The 26,074-nt window shown below is 42.9% G+C and overlaps 2 protein-coding genes across 5 annotated transcripts in view; one reads left to right on the top strand and one right to left on the bottom strand.

Moving 5' to 3' along the window:
• The first annotated feature begins 4 nt into the window (after positions 1-4).
• LOC144082901 (amyloid beta precursor protein binding family B member 2-like) lies at positions 5-23,400 on the top strand. Its single transcript, XM_077610379.1, has 14 exons — positions 5-269; positions 2,349-3,589; positions 4,352-4,530; positions 4,784-4,915; positions 5,348-5,433; positions 5,617-5,677; positions 8,564-8,710; positions 8,828-8,955; positions 17,494-17,608; positions 17,843-17,918; positions 19,227-19,307; positions 19,401-19,516; positions 21,849-22,031; positions 22,898-23,400. The coding sequence occupies exons 2-14, from the start codon at positions 2,377-2,379 to the stop codon at positions 23,072-23,074; spliced, it is 2,694 nt and encodes an 897-aa protein (XP_077466505.1). The 5' UTR covers positions 5-269; positions 2,349-2,376; the 3' UTR covers positions 23,075-23,400.
• The window catches only part of LOC144082903 (complexin-2-like), a 68,829-nt gene continuing 61,090 nt past the window's right edge, over positions 18,336-26,074 (bottom strand). For all 4 annotated transcript variants that reach the window (XM_077610384.1, XM_077610383.1, XM_077610385.1 and 1 more), the window contains exons 9-11: positions 22,849-23,032; positions 21,312-21,411; positions 18,336-18,832 (exon numbers count right to left, since the gene is read on the bottom strand). The gene's annotated coding sequence lies outside the window, so the exon portion shown is untranslated. The remainder of the gene's footprint in view (positions 18,833-21,311; positions 21,412-22,848; positions 23,033-26,074) is intronic.

A 26,074-nucleotide genomic window follows, 5' to 3' on the forward strand; every position in this document is an offset into this window, starting at 1 on the left:
GCCGCCTCGGCCCATCCTCGCTCCTGATAGGCGGCGCCTTTTGCGGGGCTAAGGAGCGCCACTTGCTGCTCCGGGACTTGGTGTGGCGCAGAGAGAAAGCGTAAGCCTAACCGCGCCGCCGAGACCCACCTGGAAGTCGGAGAGGGCGGATGATGTGAGGCTCTCAGGCCGGCTGCAGTCTAACACTTGCGGACGGCCTCTTCCAAAGACGCTCCGTCACTGCGGGGAGTGCGAGAAGACGCTCCCGTCGGTTAAGGCTCAGCTAAGGGGTGAGTAAATAAAATGTTTGGCCGAGGATGTGCACCGACAAGGCGGTGTAGCAGGGCAGGCGTCAATGGATGGATGGATGGATAGATGAATGGATGCATGGGCCGGATTTGGGAAGATGTACAACGTTGCGTTCTTGACTGTATTTCGATTTCAAGGCATGACGAGATAAGGTTTTTTAAAGAAATGATTTAGCATTCGCTATGGGAGTCGGTTCAGGGGTGGCGACGTGAGGCATTGAAAACACTCCACCTATGACATCATTGACTTGGCCAAGTTGATTTTTTTCCCAATCTCATCTGTTGCATTCCGACCGGTGGTCGTGACTTTTTAAATGGACGAATATAAAAGCACAGGTGTCAATATTTGTGGTGATTGATGGTCAGAGTTTGCACTTTCAAGCCCTAGCCGTGTATTAAATCATCCCAAAAATAGGGAACACCATTACTTACAACTCATTGCAATTAGGAACTTAATGTACATTTTTTATGAGACAGTTTTTCTATATGTATCGACTTGGGCCGTCAATGGCACTCAAACATGAGCACTTCCTGCCTGGAACTTTCCGGTCACTTGATGTGAATTGATTGGGCATTTTTGCCATCACTTCCTGTACCCAGAATTGTCTACAAATTTAAATGTCCTGTATTTTGTAGAAAAACACTGATATGCAATGAATTACTAAAAAAATAAATGAAAGGTACATTTTGAAATTTGAAACATTTCTGCCATTCAAAACAGCAAATACCAAAACCCACAATTTAATTTTGACCACAACGTTAATGTTGGCCTACGACATCATTTTCGGAATGTCATATTACGGATCCAAATGTATTTAAGCCTTGAATACATTACATTTTAAGGTATTACAGGCTTGAAAAGGAGGCAACATCATACATTGCAAAATAAAAAAATAAAAAGGAAACGGTGCAGTCGAATAAGGCTTTTACGGCAATATTGTACTACTTGTTGCTCGCATCCTGTATGTATGGTCTTTCTCTCTGGGGGAATAATCGGGGGAAGTAAACGAGTAACGGCTTCCCGGCAAAGTGCCTTGTCATGCGCCGCCTGCCAGCCTGCTGCCTTCTAATAATTACTGTAAACACTATCCCTCTCCATATTGTTGGAATTAATGAAGCCACGGGTCATTAACCAGAAAGGACGACATATATTCTCACTCCTGACATGGCGTTGCAATTACTGTTAGTTATGTTGGTGTTAAGATGTGTTGGTGCACAAACTTCAGGTTCAAGGAAGAATATGATTACAAAGTAATCTTACCAAAATAAAACTGGGAAAAATGAACAAAGATACAAAGTTCACCGGGGAGGACGAAAACACTGACGCTGGGTTCGAATACACCGACGGGGGTGCAGACGGGGGATGGTTAACGAGACAATCGCAAACACCTGGAAAAGGGACACTCAAGAAATGCACTCAACCACCAAAACTCCAACAAAACTTTACACTGTTACACTGATACCATTTTTTTGGCTCTTGGTCGTGTGGTTTCGGAGATATTATACCAAAACCATGTTTTTAAAAACAAGCAAACAAAATAACTATACAAATATTTATATTATTATTTTATACTTGTATTTCTATAATTCTACGTAGCCATTCGAATGCACAGTAATTCTATCGTGGATCGGCAAATCTCCGTTTTTTTTGTTTATTGTCAAATGAGCAGAGCACCTGATGCTTGGATACTACTGGATTTTTCACTGGCAGGTATGCCATGTGCTTCTGAGTCAGCACAAACCCAGTGTTGTTGTTCAAATTCCAGCCGAGACAGCGAGACGAGGGTCCCGCATGGACAAAGTGCTAAGTTTAGGGATTCTCGGCTCTCGTTTGATTCCCAAGATCTTGTCGGGCTTTCAAATCTGCCGCCTACGTTGTTTCCACGCTTGGAAAATGTCCCCAATGATATTTGCGCTGTCGTTTTGCAGTGACCAAAACAGGGGTAAATATTAAGGCTAATGCAGTGGTAATGAAATACGTTTCATTTATATTCATTTTTAGTTCATTGAAACACTCTATATAAATGTCCTAATTGAATTTAACCCCTCCTCTGCCAACAGGTGATCGTTGGCGTCCAATCGCTCAGCCATGATGTCGGTCCAGACCCCCCCGCTCTCCCGCTCCGGTTCGTCCCCCTCCAACGTGGGCGTGCCCGCCCGCGGCGGCGGGCCCTCGGCCACGCCCCCGACCTCTCTCACCCTACGCTCCTCTTACAACCAACTGCTCGGGCGCGACGCCGCCAAGGAGTCGGAGCGCTTCGCCGTGTCCACTTTGCCCAACAGCCGCCCGAGACACGGCGTGACCGGCGTGCGCGGCGGCGCCGCCGCCATTGGCGAGCACCCGTCCTCCAAGAATCCCGCCCCCGTCCGGGGCCGAGGCCTCCCCACCAAGTCCTCGTCCAGTTCGGCCCTGTGCTCCTCTTCCTCCTCCCTCTTCCCCACGAGCAACCCCAAACTGGCCAAGAACGGCGCCAACATGCAGAGGCGCGCCGAGAGCCAGCAGCTGGTGACGGACGGCAAAATCCAGCGGCGGCTCGCCCACGACTGGCCCGAGTCGGAGAAGGACAACTCCCGTCCGCCGCCTTTCCGCCGACGCACCAAGAGCTTCTTGGAGTACCGCGACCCGGGATGGGGGAACAAGGAGAATGAGGAGGAGGAGGAGAAGCAGCAGCTGGCTTTCCCGGAGAAGGAGCGGGACAGTCCCGTCAAGGAGAGGGAGAGCCAGAAGGAGGAAAAACCTTTGGTTGTGGAGGAGGAAGAGGAAGATGAGGAGAAAGTGGAGGACAAAGTGGAGGAGGAAGATGAGGAGAAAGAGCAGGGGAAAGTTGAGGAGGAAGTGGAGGAGAAAGTGGAGGAGGAAGAGAAAGAGGAAGAGGAAGAGGAGGCGGAAGAGGAAGAGCACCCGACAACCCCCAGGCAGCCTCCACCACCGGTGGTGGTGGAAGCCCCCCTTTGCTCATCCTCCTCTTCTTCGTCTCCCGACAGCCCGGAGTGGATGGCGGAAAGAGAATTGGTGGTCCGGGGCAGTCCCGCCAAGCCTCCTCGGAGCGCTCAACCTCGAGTGATCAAGGTGGAGCTGCACCCCAACGACGAAAACCAGTTTCTGCAACAGTGCTCGCCCAAGCAGAGCAGAAGGAACACGCCCACCATAAACCGGGCGCCACCCGCCGCGCCCGAGGTGGGCTTCCCCAAAGTTAATTTAAGGATGGACATGACGCCGGACTCTCCGTCGGAAGACGAGGACTCCAGCTGGACGACGCTGTCCCAGGAAACGCCCTCTCCTCAGAGTCCACGGGAGACAGGTTTGACCACGATGCCATGATGCACCTCCTGACCACGCCACATACTGAATACCTTTACATAGTAGCGCCTCGTTCATTGATCTTTGCTCTCGCTATCGCGTCCAAATGGATCGTTCTGGAAACGGACCAAAAGCCCCACCTTAGGCGAGACCGCGGCCACGCTGTGCCACCTTATGGCGCATCGGAGGGTTGGCATCAAGGTCCAGAAGGCTGTCGCGAATAAAGGAATAAAACATTTGAAAGCAGGGATGAAATATAAACTTGATAGGCCAAAAAGTATTTTGGAAAGGAACCAATATAACTGAAGCAATTTCGGCACTGCTTGAGGAAATGTGGAAAGGGTTGCTATGGAAACCTCTTGATGCCTCAAATGACATAGAAAAATCTACATTAAAAAAGCATTGCAGGAATGCATGAGTAGGTAAAAATGATAAGAATAATAAAAGATTGAATAAGGAATACATCTCAATCGGGTAAAATGCAAAACTAAAAATGCATATGTTTACAAGAATGTAAGCATATTTTATTTTAATATTTCATATTTTAATATTTAATAATAATATATTTTAAACACACAGTAATCCCTTTGTTATCGCGTCTTCACTTATCGCAAATTCGCTATTTAGCATTTTTTTCCTGCTATTAATTATTCTTTTTTTTTAAGTTCATAAAAATGTGAATTTTTTTTTATTTCATGAAAGAAAGGATTCATGTATGCCACAAAGCTAATATTCCAAATGTCTGTTTTTCTCGGCCCTTTAGCCGCCCTCTGGGCCGAGGGGGACCTGCCCCCTGGCTGGAGGGAGATCTCGGACTCGTCGCAGGTGTATTTCTGGCACGTCCCCAGCGGTACCACTCAGTACCACCGACCCGTCGCCCCCAGCGAGACGGAGAACAAACCGCAAGAGGAGACGCAAGTAGCATCAAACCCACCCGACCAGGTCAGGCCGATCTCACGATTAGCACAAAACAAGAAGTCAGCGCACGAGTCATACTTTGGTGGGCCGCTTAAAGTGACGCGGCTGGCCGGATGTGGCCCCCGGGCCGCCACTTTGACACCGACTCGTTACATTCTAACGGTATCGAGCAGCAAGAAACTGTCATTTTTTTGCCGTGCTATTTGGCAAAGGAACGAATGGCGACGACAGCGGTTTTTTGACAACACCATTTTTTTTCTCCTCTTGTGCGCTACAGCGCCCCAGCAGCCTGATCTCAGACAGTTCCGTGGAGGCTGTCCCCTCCCCCTCTGGCTCCTCCCCAACATCCCTCTCCAATGATGTCATCCCTTCTGCAGAGAATCTCAATAGCGCCACCTGCACACTCAACGTAAGTCTTTTTTTAACTTGCGCTGTTCTCGTTGCATGACATCCAAATCCTTTTTTTAAATAGTTTTTTTTTTTTACCTCTCATTTAAACTAAAGTTTATATATATATATATATATATGGCTGCTATAAAATACCACGACTAAAGAAGCTAAACTTTAGCTTTCTTTTTTCTTTTCCCTGCGTTGTTAATGTTGTTTTTTTCTACTGTAATGCCAGATACATATCATGTGATCAAATACATTATTGCCATGCTAGTAGTTTTGCACCGATACTGATTGGCTATTAAAATGACGTCATCAGTATCGACAGGAAAGGGAAATAATGCGTGTGCACATTGAACAAATATTGCACTTTTTTGGGATGTAAACAGACAAGCGTCTAAATTCTAAAACAACTCGCCACATCTTTGTGTGTGTCTGTGTGTCCATCCAGGGGCTAAAAGACTACCCGATCTATCCCGATCCCAGTCTGAAGGCATTTGAAGGCGCTACGCTCCGCTATGCTTCGCTCAAACTCAAGTAAAACTTCACGGAATACTCCTCGTGAAAGTAAAAAAATACCGCCAAAGGTGTATACTGTAGCTAGTGCTGGGCGATATGCCAATAAATCTAGTACATGAGTATATCATATGGTCATGAATTATGAATTCCACAAATGGTTTCATTTTGAACGAATACTCACTTTAGGTCAACTTTTTGCAGCCTGGCGGCTCCTCTGGAAACCGTGGACCTGAACAGTACCTTCCCGGATCCCGAAGCCATGGTAATACTCCATTACAGTCTTCCCTCGATTATCGCACTTTTTTTTCTGCTATTATTTATTTAAAAAAATATATATATACAGTGGTACCTCTACATACGATCTTAATTCGTTCCGGGACTGAGCTCGTATGTCGATCTTCTCGTAACTTGAGCAAACGTTTGCCATTGAAATGAACTAAAAACAAATTAATACGTTCCAACCCTCTGAAAAAACACCAAAAACAGGATATTGGATTGGAAAAAATGTTTTATTTCTTCTAATTCGCCATTTATTAACAAAGTAACACATAACTAGTGGTTTAATATTACTAAAATGTGTTTAATATAACTAAAATTAGACGCATTTCGCAGAGGGTAGAGACAGCGACATACACGGAGGCGGGGACTTTATCCACGACAACGCACTCGTAACCGAACAAACAAATTTAAATTAACTTGGATTAATATATACAGACACACTCAAACATACGTTTAATGTAACTTTACACAAAACTGAAATCTAATTTTGTTGTAATCTTTTGTTACCGTCGTTTTCCGGGTTGGCGGTTTGCCACGCCTCCACCCTCACGTTCGCTATCGATGGGCTGTTTGCTTTGTATTCCCTTCAAAATATTCCGAAAAGGATGCACACAAATGTCCTCACAATGGGACACACTGAAAAATGCAAGTAATAATGATAAACAGCCTCTCATGTCTTGGCCACCTGGCTTTCTCGCATCTGGAAATTTTTCTCGTATCTAGAGATAATTATTTGCTCGAAATTTTCCTCGTATCTCGAAATGCTTGTATGTAGAGGTCCCACTGTAAATAGATAGATCTAAAGCAGTCATCGTGGGCTGCTGTGGGTGGGGAGGGGGGAGCTTTTCTGTTCCAAGCCATCCAGCACTGACCGAGCTGGCAAACTTGAACCAGCGGGGGTTGTGCTGTGAGAAGCACCTGACAGCAATCCACTGATTGCACTTGTAGGACACTAGTATTGTGGAAAGGTTTAAAAACCTTACAAACACCATACGAGTCGTACGGTGTTTGTAAGGTTTTTGGGGGTTTTGTAAGGGGAAATCATAATTATTTATAAGGGCAGTTATCGGCAGAGGTTGACAGGTATGATTTAGTTGCATTAGAGTCAAAACAATTAAGGTTATCTATTCAAAACAATTGCCTAAGAGGTAACCCGAACAACACAATTAAGGTTGAAAATCAAAAACAACTGCAACAACAATTGCATATCAGGTAAACCGAGCAACACTATTTTAAAACAATTGTGAGTATTTTCGGATTCGATATCGCCATCTGCTGCGGGATCCAAGTCAAAACAATTAAGAGTCCTTCCCGGATCTTCATTGTGAACTTGCGACTGGGTGAGGAGTCGAGGTTTAATCCAAGTCAAACAATCAACAGTCCTCGGATCCATGTGAGAGGCCAGGGTTAAAGAAAAAAACAGTCCTCGGAGCCAGCTGCAATGGGGAGTGACCTTCGAGTTTGTTTCGGTAACAATTAATACATATAATGATTAATATTCCACACACATATAATGATTAATATTTCTTCGTTGTACGCACATATATAATAGTACCCAAAATAACTCCAACACACACGCTCGCTCATCAATGGTCAAAAGTTTGCGCTTTGATGGCCCATGTTTGAAATAGGTAAAAAAAAAAGTCTTGAACTGGCTGCTCTGTGTTTTCCAAGCCATTCAGCAAAGACATAGCTGGCAACGTTTAATCAACGGGGGTTGGGTCGGTGTCGGTGGGGGCAGCTTTTGGCTCAAACCATCCAGCACCGAGCGAGCTGACTGGCAAACTTGAACCAGCGGGGGTTGTGCTGTGAGAAGCACCTGACTCCAATCCACTAATTGCACTTGTAACATACAGGAGTTGCAGAAAGTTTTCTCTTTAGAGGTTGAAACCAAAGCACCCCCACACTCACTCTGGCCCTTATTTTGCCCAGCACTATTGAATATTATGGGATGCTACGTTTTCCTTCATATGTCCAATGCTTTAATGTAACTTGCACAAAACCGAATTCTAATTTTGTTTTACATTTTTATACCTTCACCTGGTTGGCTGTTTGCCACGCCTCCACCCTCACGTTTGCTAACCAAAGCACTCACTTTTGGCCTTTTTTGAGTCTGCCCAGCCCTGTTAAATAAATGCCTAGTCTTATGGGATGCTACCAATGTTCCGTCAAAGCTGCGTGCGTGCGCAATTGCGCACTACTCTCGTCTTCTCCGCGCACAGTAAATCATATGGAGCACACAAAATAAAATCCAACTTTTTTATTTTTATTTTTTATTTTTTTGGGGGGGGGGGGGGTTGTGTGCGTGCGTGCGTGTGTGTCTAGTATGTGTGATCGTTTGTCTTCAACCTACACAATGGACTATAGTAAATGGAAATTAGCCCTCGGCTACAATCTTACATATATATGTTCATTAACATGAATATAAATATTCAACTTTAATGTAACTTAACTTAAATTTTCCTCGGCCTATCTGGTAGGTAGACCTGCTTGTATGTAGAGGTACCACTGTATGTATTTTTAAAAGTTCCTAAAAATGTGAAAATCCACGCTGAAACTCGCAAGCGGAAGCCACTGTTGCTACCAGGACTCAGCACTGAAGAAAAATAACTAAATAAAAAGGTAGTTCGCGGCCACGTCTGGTCTACATTAACCGCAATATTCGAGGGATTACTGTAATCACGGATCATAATTGAAAAAATATTGAAAATATAAATATATATATATAAAAATTGAACAGAGAACAAGGCTTGACATTTTCCCCACACCACACAAATATTCAGCGTTTCTGGGGATTACATTTGTGGTTTATTGCTGCCGTCTTTGTGGGAAAATGCTTTTGAAGTAAACCTAGACGTTTTCCTTCCAGTCATTCCCAGTGCGATCTTTGGGCTGGGTGGAGATGGCGGAACAAGATCTGTGCCAGGGCAGAAGCAGCGTGGCCGTCCACCACTGCATCAGACAGCTGTCCTACTGCAGGAGGGACATCCGAGACTCGGCCGGCGTCTGGGGAGAGGTCGCTTACTTTTATCCGACACTAAATGCATCACGAATGACATGTGCGATGGAAGGATGGATTTTAACAAAAACATCTGTGCTTGGACTAAAAAGTTGTTGGTTGTGATTTTGAAAGGGTAAAGGCATGCTGCTGGTACTTCAAGACCGCATGTTGACTCTGGTTGACCCGGATGATCAAAGCCTCCTCCATTCCCAGCCAATCAGCAGCATTCGCGTGTGGGGCGTCGGACGTGACCACGACAGGTAGGACAAAAACATAATTCTATTCAATGTAATTTGGAGAGAACGTTCATCTACGTATTTGCTAGTGAATTGATGCCAAAGCAAATGCAAGCGAAGATTACACTGTAGGAAAAATTAATGTGTTTTACTGTTGAATTATCACTAGAGGACGCTGGTGTCAAAGCCTGTGATTCAGAAAAGATTGGCGAATATTCAAAGAAATGCTTGTTTTGAGGACACTTGCTTTTCTTCCTTTCCTCGTCTCGTTTTCTTCTGTCTGCTGACTTTTCTTTGTCTGAAGTTAATAATGTGAAAAGCTCAAACGGTTTGAATTTGAACGTCTGAGTCCAATGGTTTTGTGCTCTTTTCTGATCCTCCGTTTTAGCTTATCCATGAGCCACAATATTGTATCAAAAATGGTATTTAGTTGTTCTGACAGATGTCCCTTTGGAAAGTTTGGCCACCAAGCAGCTCGGTTTTATCTCCCCAGGTATTGTTTATGTGTGATCTCTGCTTCTCTTTGTGTTGCGTAACGCAGAAATGGAACAGATGAATTTTGGGAAGTTGATGAGATAGCGCTTATGACTTATACTCAACTGAGACTTGTATATCGTCTGTACCGACACGGGTTTCGGGGGGTGCCGGAGCCTATCCCAGCCAATTATGAGCTACCCGAACCGGTGGCCAGCCAATCGCAGGGCACATTAAAATTCATGATATGTGTGTGTGTGTGTGTGTATGTGTGTATGTGTGTATGTGTGTATGTGTGTATGTGTGTATGTGTGTATGTGTGTATGTGTGTATGTGTGTATGTGTGTATGTGTGTATGTGTGTATGTGTGTATGTGTGTATGTGTGTATGTGTGTATGTGTGTATGTGTGTATGTGTGTATGTGTGTATGTGTGTGTGTATGTATATGTATATGTGTGTATGTGTGTATGTATATGTGTGTGTATATGTGTGTGTGTGTATGTATATGTGTGTGTATGTATGTGTGTGTGTGTATGTATGTGTGTATGTATATGTGTGTATGTATATGTGTGTATGTATATGTGTGTATGTATATGTGTGTATGTATATGTGTGTATGTATATATGTATATAAAATAAATAAAATATATAAAAGTCACTTCCAAGTGTAAAATGCATGCCTGTCAACCTCGGCCAATTCCCCTTTTTAAGCGAAAAAAAAAAAACCCTTACAAATGCAATATATTTACTCAAATAGGGCACATTTAAAAGTCTAACATTTTCTCCATAGTGGGCGGGGTGCCCAATCAGTATGCACAAAATTCGATATTATGTCGCTGTGTGACGCTGACAGCTTGACTGTATGGGTACATTGCTTCCTGACGTACTATATTTATATAGTGAAAAGGGTGGAAATGACTGACACGTGTGCGCATATCATGCTTAAAGCATGACAATATTAGCAGTCGACGATGACGTTTTCGTCTGCTACCAGTGACAGAGACGATCCGAAATGGGTAAAACCACATGGGTTTTACAAAAAAACGTAGTTTAAAAAACTCCCGTTGTTATACGGCATGCACAATTTGAAGTGTATAAAATACGGGCAAAACGTATACGTTAACGGCTATAAAAATGCGTCAAAGTGGAAGCAAGCAATTGCTTTGGTTTCCCACGCGGCTTTTTCTCCCAAGATTGAAGATGTCGCCTTCTTGCTTTAGCTTGATTCAAAATGAATTACCGACCCCCCCCTCCAACTCAATCTCAAGTGGGGCGTGGCGTGCTGGCTCCCTTGATGAAGTCATGTGGCTACATCCCAAGCACTCCGCGAGTCTGAGGACGTGCACGCCCTTTTGTTGCGTGCGTGCACTTGGCTCGTACGTGGTGAATGAAGTGGCTGGTCTAAATCTGGAGCACTCTTTTTTGTGGGGGTGGGATGACTTTTTTCCCCCACCTACTTTCTCCCCGTGGCTTTTTTGGGGCTCAGTCTTTGTCTCCCAGCCCTCTTTTCTGCCGCGCAGCCTCCCTCTCGCGTCATTGGCTGCTCCAGCTCAGCTCAGCATCTTCCTCCCGCCGATGCGCGAGCCGCCCCGTTTTTTTTTTTAGTCAGTCACTTTCCGTAGGACGGGCAAACGGGAAAGGTAGCGTCTCGTCGAGGTAGGACGGCGTGCGAGGAGGGAGGAAGGAACCAGGGGGAGCGCCGGCGTGGAGGTGGGAGTTGGCGGGATGGCGATGCCACGGAGTTCGTGAGCCCGGGAAGTAGTTGGCGACATGGACGGAGTGTTTGAGCGCGTGAGTACCGCCGTAGCGCACGTCCTTTCTTCGTGGCTGTGCCGTTTATTTGTCCGCCGCTCCGCCCGCCTCGCCGCCGCCGCGTTGGCTTTGGCTTCGCACGCAGCCCACGATGTATCGGGCAGGTGCGAGGAGGAGGCAGGAGGCTGAGCAGATGTTTGGGGGGTGAAGATAAGATGCCAAAAAAGAGAGAGGGAGCAATCAAGTCAGCAAAAGAGGGATTTGGGTTGGGGGGGTGCATGCGTGCGGAAAACAGGATTAACATGTGGGTGTGCCGCATTGGGCTGTTAGGTGCACATGCTCAAATGTGCAATTTTGATGACTGAGTTGGCTTTTTTTAAGGTACATGCAAACTTTTTTCTCTGAGGGTTATTTTGGAAAAATTAAAAGCTGCAAAGGCTCTCGCAGGATTGGAATCGGCTATTCATGTATTTTCAAGTTTTAACTCGTTGGCTTTTCTTGGTGATGGTGATTTACGTCCAATTTATTCTAATTGGCAGGGTTGGAGTTGACGTATATGGCCACCAATGGCAGCGAATAAAACGTACTTTGAGCAACCAAATAATCTAGAGGTTTATGAGAATATATGAAATAATCCCCGATTTTAGCGTGTCAATTTTTTAGCCCTAAACTGAAAGAGAGGTGCTTTTTACGTGAATAGAGCTACCTAGTGTTGACGTGGAGAAGCGTAACAGAATTAAGGCTGAACTCACTTCTCAACTTTCTTAAAAAAACGACATAGTATAGTAAGGCTTTTTTTTTTTCTCGTAAAAAACGACATAGTATAGTTAGGCTTTAAAAAAAAAAAAAAAACGACATAGTATAGTAAAGCTTTTTTCTTTAAAATAGACACATAGTATAGTAAAAAAAATCCTAAAAAACGACATTGTATAGTAAGGCTTTTTTTTCCTAAAAAAACGACATCGTATAGCAAGGCTTTTTTCTCAGAAAACAATATAGTATAGTAAGGCTTTTTTCTTTAAAAAACACATAGTATAGTAAGATTTTTTCCCTAAAAAACGACATAGTATAGTAAGGCTTCTTTTCCAAAAAAAGACATAGTATAGTAAGGCTTTCCCCCCCAAAAAAACAACATAGTATAGTAAGGCTTCCCCCCCCCCAAAAAAATAATGACATAGTATAGTAAGGCTTTTTTTCCTAAAAAAAATGACATAGTATAGTAAGGCTTTTTTCCTAAAAAAAGACATAGTATAGTAAGGCTTTTTATTTAAAAAAACGACATGGTATAGTAAGGCTTTTTTCTCCCGTAAAAAACGACATAGTATAGTAAGGCTTTTTTATTAAAAAAACGACATAGTATAGTAAGGTTTTTTTTCCTAAAAAACAACATAGTATTTATAGTAAGGCTTTTTTTCCCAAAAAAAACTACATAGTATGTATAGTAAGGCTTCCCCCCCCAAAAAAACCCGACATAGTATAGTAAGGCTTTTGTCCTAAAAAACGACATAGTATAGTAAGGCTTTTTTCCCCTAAAAAACAACATAGTATAGTAAGGCTTTTTTCCTAAAAAACGACATAGTAAAGTAAGGCTTTTTCCCCCCAAAAAAACGACATAGTATAGTAAGGCTTTTTCCTAAAAAAAAAAACGACAGTATAGCAGGCTTTTTTTCCTAAAAAAACGACATAGTATAGTAAGGCTTTTTTTCCTAAAAAACACGACATAGTATAGTAAGGCTTTTTTTCCTAAAAAAAACGACATAGTATAGTAAGGCTTTTTTTCCTAAAAAATAATAAGGCTTTTTTCCCCCAAAAAATAGTAAGGCTTTCTTCCCCAAAAACGACATTGTATAGTAAGGCTTTTTTTCCCCCTAAAAAACGACATATTCAATTTTCATCATTTTCCATCAAAACTGTGCAGCGATCCATAGACAAAACGAGCGTGTCTTTCTCAACTCAAAAGTATTATTTTTAGACTTTTATAAAAGAATGAAAGCCAGTCATACCTCCGTGTAGTTTGCAAACTTTCAAACAAACTGAATGACGCATTTAAAACAGCAAAGTTCGATGTAAGAACCCTTTTAAGTAATGAGTATTTTAACACAAATATGCCAAAAAAAATCTATAGAGGTCGTTATCCTCTTTAAAAATGACAAATGTTATTGCATAATGATGGCTCCCCATACCAATTCCAAAACACAGCTGTATGGCATCGGGAAATTGATTGCACACCTATGAAAAATATTTTTTATTGCAATACTAAAATGACGCGTATTGATTGGAATGGAAATTAATTCTAGCATGGATCACTCAGACATTCTTATAATAATAATCGGACATAGGCCCTGTCGTCATTATCACAACACAAAAGCCTACTTGTCATCACACGCAGAAACTCTTAACTCATTACCTGCCGCCCTCCCCGTTCAAATGGATTGGACAAGCCAAAAACTCAATACAAATTTTCTCAACTCATCGGCTGCCGTTGACAGCGCCACGCGTCGAAACCATTTGCTCCGCTGTCTGGAAAATTGGCGAATTGCGAGAGGATCGTTAGCGTGAGTTATGGTCGTATGGCAAAGCGTTCCCACGCCTGGCTGGAAAACACATTCTATTCATGACCCTCTGTCCAATTTGACCTTTTGCGCCCAGAATGAGATCGAGGAAAGAGAGCGTCCTGAATAATTTAAAGATCAACAAAATCTCGCTATCAGCCATTGATCGAGATTTGGAAAGCGCGACTTCCCTGTTATTTGCTTATGTCGTGGCCCCTTTTAGCCTGAATGAATTAATATGTGAGGAGCCACTGGGACACCCCCCTGTTCACCCGCATTGAATAAACGCCACGGTGATTGATGGCGTGCCCCCCAATCCACCCCTCCCTCCCTTTCGTCATCACTTCTCCAGCCTTCCATCCATCCATCGTAGCCACTTGTCGGGACGCAACGAGTGGGGTGGGAGAAATCAAATCTCATTATGGGTAGTGAATTTCCAGATTTGGCATTGGCCGACGATGCATCCAAAAATCAAGCTTAATGTGATTTTCATTTTCTAATGCTTTTAAAAAAATACTTTCCATTTTTAATAGGTCTTTCATGCAACAAAAAAATCACAAAGCTGTCAACTTGTTCTCGTATTTGATACGTTTTTGATCATTTCAAATTATGCCCGGCGTAAAACAACTTTTGAATGGAATTTTTTTTGTAAAACCTCTAATCCGGATCGTCTCGGATGGTCACGAATAGCCGACGAAAACATCATCGTTGACAGCTAATAGTATTGTCATCCTTAATGCATGATATGCGCGTGGACGTCATTCACTCCTGCCCTTTTCACATGGCATAAATATAGCGTGTCAGCAAGCAATGTACCCAGACAGTCAAGCTGTTAGCGTCATACAGCGACATCTACAGAATCTTGAATTTAGTACATACTGATTGGGCACCCCGTTCACTTTGGGGAAATTTTTTAGACTTTTAAGAGTGCCCTATGTGAGTAAATATGTGTATATGTATGCTTATTAAGGGGAATTGCAATCATTGATAAGGAGAGCAATTGGCCAAGGTTGACTGGTATGCAATCAACTATGACGGAATCAAACAAAACATTGCTTGATTTTTTTTTTTGTCTTTGTCGTTTTGACAGAAAATGCTTAATTTGTAATTTGCTAAAGACTGGCATGGTAAACTATGCAAATATGGCGAGATCCGACCACATTGTCACAAGACGCAAATTGTACACATTGTAGCTAATGAGGCCACTCAGCGTGCTTTGAATAATCTTTTGCAATGACGAATGCATGATCTCTCTCATCACGAAAACCCGTGAATAGAAAGCGTTTACAGAAGTGACATTCTACTCATCCCGTGCACACACACACACGTACACACGCGTACACACCAATTCCAAAGCAGTGTGATGTGAAACGATCCAGAGCGTCAAGAACAGCAGGACATTATCTTACTGGCTCTGTCATGCCTCTCTTCTTCTCTTGCCTTTACTCCGGCGCGCTAAAATATGCAAGAGAATACACGGGTGGGGCGCGTGTTACCCCTCCCTTTCCAACCCCCACGCGTGTACTCTTTTATTCGCCTGGAATCAGGTCAGAAGGTGTATGCGGTATCACTTAAGCCTGCAAAAAATGAATGGTTTGTCATATTTTTATGTGGGGAGCTATAATTTGCTAAGCATTTTCACAATATGATTCTTTCTTAGTGCTTATTTGTTTGGACTTTGTTTAGTCTCATCATTGTTGGCGTCTGCACTTGGCTATAAAATGTGCTACATGAAAGAATTTGCATGGAGATTGGGCCGATTTAAATGAAAATGCGTCGTCAAATCCATTTTTTTCTTCCGCTAAATAAAGTGGTCACTTTCTGTATCGTCTGCACCAGTTGATCTCTTGCATTTTATTAGAACTTTTAGCACCTTGTTTTACATTCCATTTAAGCAAACTGCGATTACCGGCACTTTTGTTATGTGCCTTTATCGGTACCGGGGGGGTGGGGGTCCGATTTTGTAAAATGTTTTATTCATAGTTGGATATTCACATTTTTTTTATTGGCAATAGTAAAAATGTGATGAATGCCGTTGAAGGTTAGGTTGCATCAGCACAAGTTAATTCATAAAAATCTAGAAATTTCACCAGAAAGGCCATTTTCTACTTTCACATGTGTTTACAATCTTGACTGAAGATAGTAATGTTCTTTCTTACCCTTTTGTGGCTCTTTTTGTGTTTTGGTGCCGGACTGTCATTGATTGTATTCTTGGTCATCCCTCCTCCAAAACTTTTTGTCCTCCCCTTCCTTCTGCTTTCCGGGAGCCAGAGAAAGGTAATTGGAACTTTTCGCCGCGTCGTCCTCACGTATGAATGTGGTTCTCCATTTGTGTTGCGATTGTCGTGAAAAATAAATGTGTTGATTTGATAATTTTGCGTGAGTGTGGGAGGATGTGATAGCAGTTTTTGTTGTTTTACTCCTAACAACTCATTTGTAGGTGTGAAATTCAACTTTTACCCCAATTTTCATTATGTCAAGTTTTTGGACAATAGGATCTCCGTTTTAAAAAAAAATACAGTATTTTCTCGCATATAAGCCACATTTGCAACTAAAAAAATGATGACTGAATCAAAAGTACGGCTTATATGTGCACAAGACTTAGTGTTGCTATAGTCTTTTTCACCAGTAGATGTCATTTACTATTTGTGGCTTATGCCTTTATGATTTTGACCCTAATAATGTACTTTTGATTCATACAGTATCTCAGAAATAGCATGTGACTGATGATTTTTCCCTTCACAGTAACACATTTGACATCCAGTTAATGAATAAAATCTGGATGTCAATGTGTTGACTTCGATGGAACTTTGCTCCTAGCAACATGGCTGCCCGGAAGAAGCCATCTTGGTAGTGGGCATGAAAAGTCTTTTCACACTTTTGTTGTGAATTGAAATGACTTATCACTAGTAGTTCCCAAAGCGCCCCCCGACATCTCGCGCACGCCGCATGGCATTTCCCGCACGCTCACAAGCGAGCAGCTTTATCGACCTCGTAGGCTCGAGCGCAATTAAGCGCCACCGCAGCCCGGATAATGGACTCGTAAACACAAAGAGGCCGTCGGAACCAACGGCGGCCTCGGAAGCGTCCGTCTTTCCTTCCTCTCGCTCGTTAGAGAAGAAAATGGGACTTTTTTTTTCTTGTGTTTGTGTGCATGTCATTCCTCATCACCCCTAGATTAGATTATATTAGATCATTTTATTAGGTGAGAATACAGACACAGTAAAAGACATTTTAGACATAAATAAAAAAGTATATTCTTAGCATGGATCCCTGTCAAGAAACCCTGCAAGTATTTTCCCTAAAAGTTTGATATTGTCGTGTCAAAGTGGCGGCCCGGGGGCCAAATCTGGCCCGCCGCATCATTTTGTGCGGCCCGAGAAAGTCAATCATGAGTGCCGACTTTCTGTTTTAGGATCAAATTCAAATGAAGGTTATAGATGTATATTATATTCCCTGGTTCCCGATCCTCACCGGGCGGGAACGGCGATCGGTATGGAAGACGCGGGCCGAAAAAGTCCACAAACGCTTGAAGAAATGCGGAATATAAATTGGCTGTTAATCCACATATTGGCATAAAGCTAAAGGGCCTCTAGGACGAGCGTTTCATCTCAATGTGCATTCACGTCCTCAAGCGGCTCGACGGGAAGTCATATCTGCGGGCTAAGAAATGGCGCTGCTGTTCCAATGAGATACAAGAAGATAGATATACATTCTTTCTTTTTGGATTTTCATCTCTTTTTAATTCTACGCACGCTAACGTTTGGTGTTCTTCCGTTTTTCAGGGACTTTGCCTACGTGGCGAGGGACAAGAACACCCGGGTGCTCAAGTGCCACGTGTTCCGCTGTGACACGCCCGCCGCCGTCATCGCTACAAGTCTTCATGAAATCTGCTCCGAGGTGGGTGTCGCTCGCTCATTCGCTGCCCACTCTCCCGCTTCCAATGGATTGGACGACCATTCATGTCAAAAGCAGCCCATGCGTCAAAGGCGTGTGTGACCAAGCTATGCTAACAATTCATTTCCATTCAATTTGCCATCAACCCGTGTTTGTTTTTCCTCTCATTTGTGTCCCATTTTGTTTTGCTCCACTTCCTCTCAAATGTAATTCCGTCCCCCCTTCTCTATTGTCCAGATTATGGCGGAAAGGAAAAGTGCCAAAGCTGCAGCTGGCAGCTCTTCCCAGACTGGTGCTGACGTGCCCCTACAAGGTATACACACACACACTGCCATTTTTATTGGAGTTATTTTGCATCTCCCCTGCAAGAAGACGAATTAGTCAACCGCGTTATCTCGTCAGCATCCCTCCAAACCACAGCACGCATCATAGATATACGTTTGTTGATACGCATTGATAACTGGGAAGAAAGCCCACTCACTGATTTCCATCTTACTCAACGTCCCGTGGGTTTGTGGGATGTCGTAATTACATGGGATGAAAGAAAACCACCCTCTGAATTTCATCAGCATCCCTAATAAGGAAAGAACTATACTATACATTCATACATAGTATAGTAGTATCCTTTCCATCAAAAACAAGATCTATAGTAGGGGTTAGCTCTCGATACTATTGGCGATAGAACAAGTATGGAGTCGGTCAAAATTAATTGGACGTGGAGCACTCTCAATTGAATTGAATGTGTTTTATTGTCATTATGCAAGTATAATGAGAATTAAAGCTTCACCACCAAGTGCATAAATAACAAGACAAACAAATAAATTAACTAAAAATAAGTAGTCACAAAAGTCATCAAAAACATAAATAAGGGAAGAGAACAAATGTACAAAAAATAAATAATAAAAAACTATATACGATTTCAACATAATAAATGAGTAGTAGTCAACAATATAAATAAGTGGGGAAGAGCACAAATAACAACAAACATGAACAAAAAATAAATGAATAATAATAAGAAATAAAAAAACAATAAATATGTTCTCAACATAATAAAAAAGTAGGTACAAAACAAAAGTGTCTAGAGTGGTTAGCAGCCAATGGCGTTTTAGTGCAGTAGAAGATAAGTCTTGTTTAGGTCCTCATAGGTGCTGCCAAACATGAGCTTTCTTTCCCTAAAGTTGAAACCTTGGTTCCTCTATGTTCTCCTCGTCTCCATCCTGCATTCAACTGTAAAAAAAAAAAGAATAAGAATCATCCTCCATTCATTTTATGTAAAGTGCTGATGGAAAGGATAGGAGTGCACTCTGATGAGGTGAATCCAGGTAAAAGTCATTATCCCCGATTGATTTGCCATCACGAAGATGAGCGCATGATGAATGGCGATGCCCTGAAAATCCCTAATTAAGATGCTGATGGTGCAAAGTGGGCCAAATTCATGATGCGGATCGTCGACGCGAGCGGCTTTATTCCGTCTGTGTAAAACATCTGCCTCCTGTTTTATGGGGGCATCACATATACCGCCGTAGAAAAGGAATGATGGAAGCCTCTTTTTGGGGTGATGGTGTGCACTTTAGCAATCCTAACGTATCTTTGAAAAAGATGTCTATTTTTTTGTGTGCAGAATTTCCCATACCAAAGACCGAGCTGGTGCAAAAGTTCCACGTCTTCTACCTGGGGACGACCTCGGTGACTCGGCCCATAGGTACAAATAAATCTGCTCTTGTAAAAATCTCCCGCCTGGCCGTAAATCCTCGCCGCCGCATTCCTTGTCCGAATCTGCGCTCTTTTTCTCCAGGTATGGACATCATAAATGGAGCCATCGACAGCCTGGTGTCCTCCACGGGGAAGGAGGATTGGACGCCAGTTATTTTGAGCATTGCCGATACTACCCTGGCTGTTATCAAAGAAAAGGCAAGTTCATAAATTGGGATGTTGTATTTCTAATGGACTTAAATGGCTTTCCGCGGAGCCATTATTTATTATTTAGACGGGCTTTTTTGTACTAGATTATTTCATAATCCCTAACTTTGCAGTTTCGTGTCCTCCTGGGGTTTATTTCTATGAGCCTATTTACCTTTAGTGTTCCGCCTAGAAATCTAATGTATTGTTATGATAATCTACAGGGTGTTCCAAAATGATTAACCCCATTTCGTAGGCTTTTAAGGTTAAGAAATGGCGTTCACCTTAAAACAAAAGTCCTTTTGCGTGTTAGAGTATGCTCGGATTCAGGTTTGAGGTCAAATACAAATGTAGTGGACCAGTTAATGCCAAGTAGGGAGGTGGGTTGGGCACTTAGCTCAAACAGTAGAGTGTCAGTTTACCATGTGAAAAGTAGTCGGTTCGAATCTTGCATCTTGCAACTTCTCACTTTTCAGGTCAATTGGAAATATAGTAGTCCAGTCGATCCCAAGTATGGAGGTGGGTTGAGAACTTAGCTCAAGCAGTAGAGCATCCACTCACCATGTGAAAGATCGTTGGTTCGAAACCGATGTCTTGCAACTTGTCACTTTTCAAGTAAATTAGAAATGTAGTAGGCCAGCCGGTGCCAAGTAGAGATGTGGGTTGGGCACTTAGCTCAAGCAGTAAGTGTCCGCTTGCCATGTGAAAAGTAGTTGGTTCGAATCTTGCATCTTGCAACTTCTCACTTTTCAGGTCAATTGGAAATATAGTAGTCCAGTCGATCCCAAGTATGGAGGTGGGTTGAGAACTTAGCTCAAGCAGTAGAGCATCCACTCACCATGTGAAAGATCGTTGGTTCGAAACCGATGTCTTGCAACTTGTCACTTTTCAAGTAAATTGGAAATGTAGTAGGCCAGCCGGTGCCAAGTAGAAAAGTGGGTTGGGCACTTAGCTCAAGCAGTAAGTGTCTGCTTGGCATGTGTAAGGTAGTTGGTTCGAATCCAGCAACCAACGACTGTATGGTGTCACTCTTTGCAATTCTCAAATTGTTTATTGAGGTAATGAAAAGGATAGATATAACTTCCAATACCTTCATTTCAGAAGTCACTGTGGTCCAGTGGCAAAGACAATGGGTCAGAACTTCAGGTGGACTCAAGTTCAAATCAGGAATGAGTTCAATTCCACTCTTTGCAATTCTCAAATTGTTTATTTAGGTAATGAAAAGGATAAATATAACTTCCAACCATGTATAGGCGGGCAGCCTCGTGGTGTAGTGGGTAAGTCACCTGCCTGCGACGTGGGTGTCGAGGGTTCACGTCCCGGTGTCGCCAGTCAACGACTGTATGGTGTCGGCAGTCGGCCGAAGGCCGACTGTCGAACGCCACCAGGAACCCCCCCCCTCCCAACTGTCTTCCGGTCAGCCGAAGGCTGACCGGAACAATTGTTTTGCTGAAAAAAATGACTAAGTCTTTATTTTAATGAAAAAAGGTTGATCCATATACTGAACTACATTGTGTAGTGATCAGTCAAACGAGAGCGGGATTCGAACCCCAGCTGCCCACACGGCAGTCAGGTGAACAAACCTCTACGCCATGAAGGCCACACTTAACTTTGTCATTATTGGAAAGTCTTGACTACACATGGTTGTTTCTATTTAAGGGGGAAAATGATTCCCAACCAGGTTTGGAACCATACCTGCCCACATGGCAGTCAGGCGACTGAACCTCTACACCATGAAATGGCCACACTTTACTTTGTCATTATTGGAAAGTTGGTCACTTAACTCAAGCAGTAAGCATCCACTTACCATGTGAAAAGTAGTCAATTCAAATCCTGCATCTTGCAACTTGTCACTTTTCAGGTCAATTGGTAATGTAGTAGCATACTCTAACACGGCATTTCTTAACCTGAAAAGATAGAAATGCCAAACGTTACACACAAAAACTTGAAACCTTTGTACTACTCAAGCTGTGAAAAATCGAGGTCAATACAAGGAAAATTCTCAAAATGATTGGCTTACAAAATGGAGTCACACATTTTAGAAGTTATTTAAATACTTTGAAATCATAGGTAAACCTGTTGTTAGGGGTCATAATTAAGGGCGTGACGATGTATTGATTGCAGATGAACGATATATTTATTTAAAATTGTATTTCTTCATAAAGTATAAAAATATAGTCATAAATAAATATATACATTGATTGATATTGTGGCAAAATCATTGGGTTTTTTCTCTCCAAAAAGTACTTTGGACTAAAAGGCGGTCTGGATTATAAGCCACACCCACTTTGACACAAATTTGACTCCCTGACAAAACACGATAAGTTAAAGTCTCTTTACGTAGGAGGAAGAAGAAGAAGCGCTGGTGGAGTGCCGGGTCCGATTTTTGTCCTTCATGGGAGTGGGGCGAAACGCCCACACGTTTGCCTTCATCATGGACACGGGAAACCAGCACTTCCAGTGCCACGTCTTCTGGTGTGACCCCAACGCCGGATGCGTGTCGGAAGCCGTGCAAGCGGCGTGCGTGGTAAGGTCCCATTTTTAATCGCAGGTTAGAAAACTTAAGAAAACTTATTTCACCCAAGTTCGGCTGTTTGCAGAAAGCTACTTTTGCTACAAAAAAGGGAATTATTTGAAGACTATAATAATAGTGGTTAGCACGTCTGCCTCACAGTTCTGGTGTCAAGGGTTTGATCCCAAGGTCGGTGATAGGTTCACCAATAGATACGCTTTAAGATAAGGAAGACATCGGCGGCATATTCTGCTTTATCTTGCAAGAGAGAATCGATCCTGACTTTCCTTCACCCCAGATCATTCTAAAGAATCGAATCCTCTCCTGCCCATTTAATTGCATTAGTGTCAAAACAATTAAGGTTATCTATTCAAAATACTTACGGTCGGGAATCAAAACAATTGCGAGTTTTTTTGAAGGGTGAACGGTATCGCCACCTGGCCCGGAATCCAAGTCAAAACAATTAAGAGTCCTTACCGGATCTTCATTGTGAACTTGCGACTGTGTGAGAAGTCGAGGTTTCAAAACAATTTTGATAAGTCCAACTTGATAGAGACCTTTCCCTTTGTTTATCAGGGTTGCAAGCATATGTACTAAAGTGACCCTTTTTAGTGTCAATAAGCTAAGTTAAACAAAGCATTTCCAATATATAATAATGTATAACCCTAAAGAAAGCGATGCGGATATATAATAAACCCAACGGTCGGTCCTCACTGTGTGGAGTTTGCGTGGGTTTACTCCGTGTACGTTCCCGCGTGACCCTTGTGAGGATAAGCGGTTCAGAAAAGGAATGAAAGAATTTGGACGTTAATGTATTTGATAAAAACCGTACCTCCATGCTGCCATTTTAACCACGGTGCCGTCTTCTTCTCGTCTTTCAGCTGCGCTATCAAAAGTGTCTGGTGGCACGACCACCGTCGCAACGCGCCGGGTCTTCATCCTCGCCCGCCGCCGACACGGTGAGCCGCAGAGTGAGCACCAGCGTCAAGCGTGGCGTCCAGTCCCTCATAGACACTCTGAAAACCAAGAAAGCATCATCAGAACTCCCCCAGCAATGACCCCTGCCAGTCGGCACAGCGCGCCACCCCCCACCCACAAAACCCCCCCTCTAACACCACGGTAGCTAGTGTTGCATCGATACGTGATATGACATTAATAAAATACTCTTTCAAAAATGGCTTGAGAAATAAACCAGCTCGAACTTTATTGGAATATCAATGCCTTGACTTCGATGGGAACATCGCCTCAAGGCAGCCATGTTGGGTGGGGCAACAAGGATTGGACCCCTCTTACTGTCAGTGGTAGCCAATGTGTCAAATTTTGTCAGACCAAACCATGCATTTAATTTACATTAGAGTATACAGTAATTTAGTATTAATAGAAGATGATATTTTCCTTCAAAAATGTGGTATTAGTACCATAACATTGGCCCAAAAAATAGTATCGTTGCAACACTAATGGTTACCAGCCATGTATATACAGCAGCTAATGGCAGAAAAGTGCTCCATCACCCCGACGCTGCCTGGATTTTCGTTCAAACACTTTATATTCACGTGGAATCAGCATCCGACGGCAAGGCGGGCGGCCTCATCTCACGCTGAAAATCAAATGGACCAACGGGGGCGGCCCGCTAAATGACATTCGACTGCTCCGTGGGAGGCGATGCTGAAAAAAGCCAGACTAATCTGGCAGATGATTGTGTGAAGTGATTGTAATCAGTAAAGAATTGCAAATGAATGTGTGTCGGGAAAGTACGAGTGTTTCAGGCACAAAACGTGTGGGGCGACCATCCTTTTTTTTGACCGTGCATGTTACGTTGACGGGCGACATTGAGCACAAGTCATCCCAAACTGGCAAAAAATGGATGAACACAGGCACAAGAAAATTAACTCCTCACCGTAACGATCATTGAACCTGTTATATAATTATATTGTCATTTCTGGACTATAAGGTGCTTTTCCCCCTCACTTTGTTTTTAGTCCTTTGTGGCTTATGTCATTTTTTTACAGGCCCGTTAGCTGTTTGTCTTCATTAGGGTCGTCAAGAGTATACCGGAATGTATCCAGATATGATATTTGATGGCAAAAGTAGCGATATTTAAGTGTTTTTGCACGGTCACCGTTCACTAGAAATGTGTTGTCGTTGGGTACATTTAATTTCGCGATCCTTTTGATAGTAATGGATGTTTTTGCAATTTCCTTGTTAAAGGCTGCCATTGACGGTAAAAGATTTCCAGTCCATTTGACGACTCATTCACCCTTGAACGGATGTGTTCAAATGGATTGAATGCGAACTACGGAATACATCTTGGCCAGAGGAATTTTATTTTTTAACTCATTCGCTGCCATTGACCTCACTGGGTGTCCAATCTATTTGAAGAGGGAAAGCCAGCAGAGAATGAGCTAGCCTCCCGCTTCAAATAGATTGGACGTCTACTAGCGATAAGCCTATTCTTGAGTTACTTTGTTTAACTCCTTTATCCGTTCCTTGCAGTCCAAATTGTTACGTGGCAACTTTTAAAGGGCCAGCGTGCCAGCACCTTCCACACAAACGAATGCAGTCCAAACGTACACAAAACAAAAACCAAGAGAAAGAGACGATGCAGTAATTGATAGGAATCGATTCCAGATTCAGTCACGGCACATCAACACGCTGTAAATGTTATCTATTGTGACAATAAAAATGCATTAACAAAAGAAAGTAGCGGCCGCCTCTTCAATTTGTTTGTCATCCGTGGACGTCCAATCCCACTTGAAATGGATTGGACAGCTATCCAATAAATTCTGCAATATTCAGTACTTTATTATTTACTTCATATTCCAAATGACCATGTATACGGAGGCTATTTTTAATTTAAAAAAAATTACCATGTATAGTAAGGCTATTTTTTCATTAAAAAAATTACCATGTATAGTTAGGCTGTCATTTGAGATTTGGGATGTTTTTATCAAATTTTGGTGCAAGTGTACATTTTTTGCACAGGCTAAAACTTTTGCTTTCCTGGATTTTTGAATGTAAACAAATAATGTCAATTGGATCGTGACAGTAGTTCGTTTTTGGGGCCAAAAGCTCTGCAATTGTCAAGGTTAGGCTACAGAGCGTCCCTGCAGTTAGCACCTTTCTGTTATAGAAAACATTAAAAAATGTATCCTGAAAGAGTTTCACTTGGCATTTCAAGCTGAAAACGAGAAGAATGAGCACAGCCATCACTCTGCAGCCGAGAAACGTAAAAAAAAGTCACGGTAAGTGCCACGCCACGACCTTGCCGCACGTCCGCAGGGTCACATCGGCAGCCCACAACACTTGAATTATTCACCACGCGCACCACAGAGACTTGCTGCTTTTTGTTTCCAAACGCTTGAGCTAACACGCAAACGCCAAATAGCCTCCCTGCCAATATGTCGTAAACGCTGACGCAGACGGGTAGCAGGTTTTTCCTTGACGACACGTGCCAACGTCTTAACACGCCAAGATGCCGCGTGGGGTTCACAGGTTTTGAGGTACGGCTGCATTTGGCGCCCTCAACTTGGGTGATGCTAACTCCTTCAGACAGGGGACATTGAATTATTCAACAGACACGCTTCTTACTTTTATTCTCCCGCCTCAAGCCCATAAATATCTCCAGCCCACCCCCGGCAAATCCCATGCTTCCTCTGAACAACCTGAGCTCACCCCGAATGTGGAAATTTACTCTCGGATTTAATAGTGGCAACTTCCCAAAATGATACCAAGTTTCACGATAACCATTTTCCTCACAATACGACAACAATGATTAAAGCAGCGGTCACGACAACAATCCATAATTTTCTCTGACCAATCCAATTCCATAATGGAGAAATAAGCCATGTTTAATTTTTGCAGTTGCGGACAATTTGTGAAAAACATTTTGCCGCATTGCCTGCCATTGACAATGACAGACGTCCAATTTATTTCAACTTCATATTCCTCTTAGAGTGGCATTGACGGTGCTAGATGTCTGTTGGGATTATTCTGGGATATTATTATATATCATTTTATTAAATCATTATATGTATATGAGCTTTATTTCAATTTGGGAC

Source organism: Stigmatopora argus, chromosome 9, assembly GCF_051989625.1.
Source record: "Stigmatopora argus isolate UIUO_Sarg chromosome 9, RoL_Sarg_1.0, whole genome shotgun sequence".
Taxonomy (NCBI): Eukaryota; Metazoa; Chordata; class Actinopteri; order Syngnathiformes; family Syngnathidae; genus Stigmatopora; species Stigmatopora argus.

Bases quoted from the DNA above. Each gene is read 5' to 3' on its own strand.
- LOC144082901 (XM_077610379.1), top strand. From the start codon at position 2,377: ATGATGTCGGTCCAGACCCCCCCGCTCTCCCGCTCCGGTTCGTCCCCC. The intron at 4,531-4,783 runs GTCAGGCCGATC...TGTGCGCTACAG, and splicing joins CATCAAACCCACCCGACCAG to CGCCCCAGCAGCCTGATCTC. The intron at 5,434-5,616 runs GTAAAACTTCAC...AACTTTTTGCAG, and splicing joins TATGCTTCGCTCAAACTCAA to CCTGGCGGCTCCTCTGGAAA.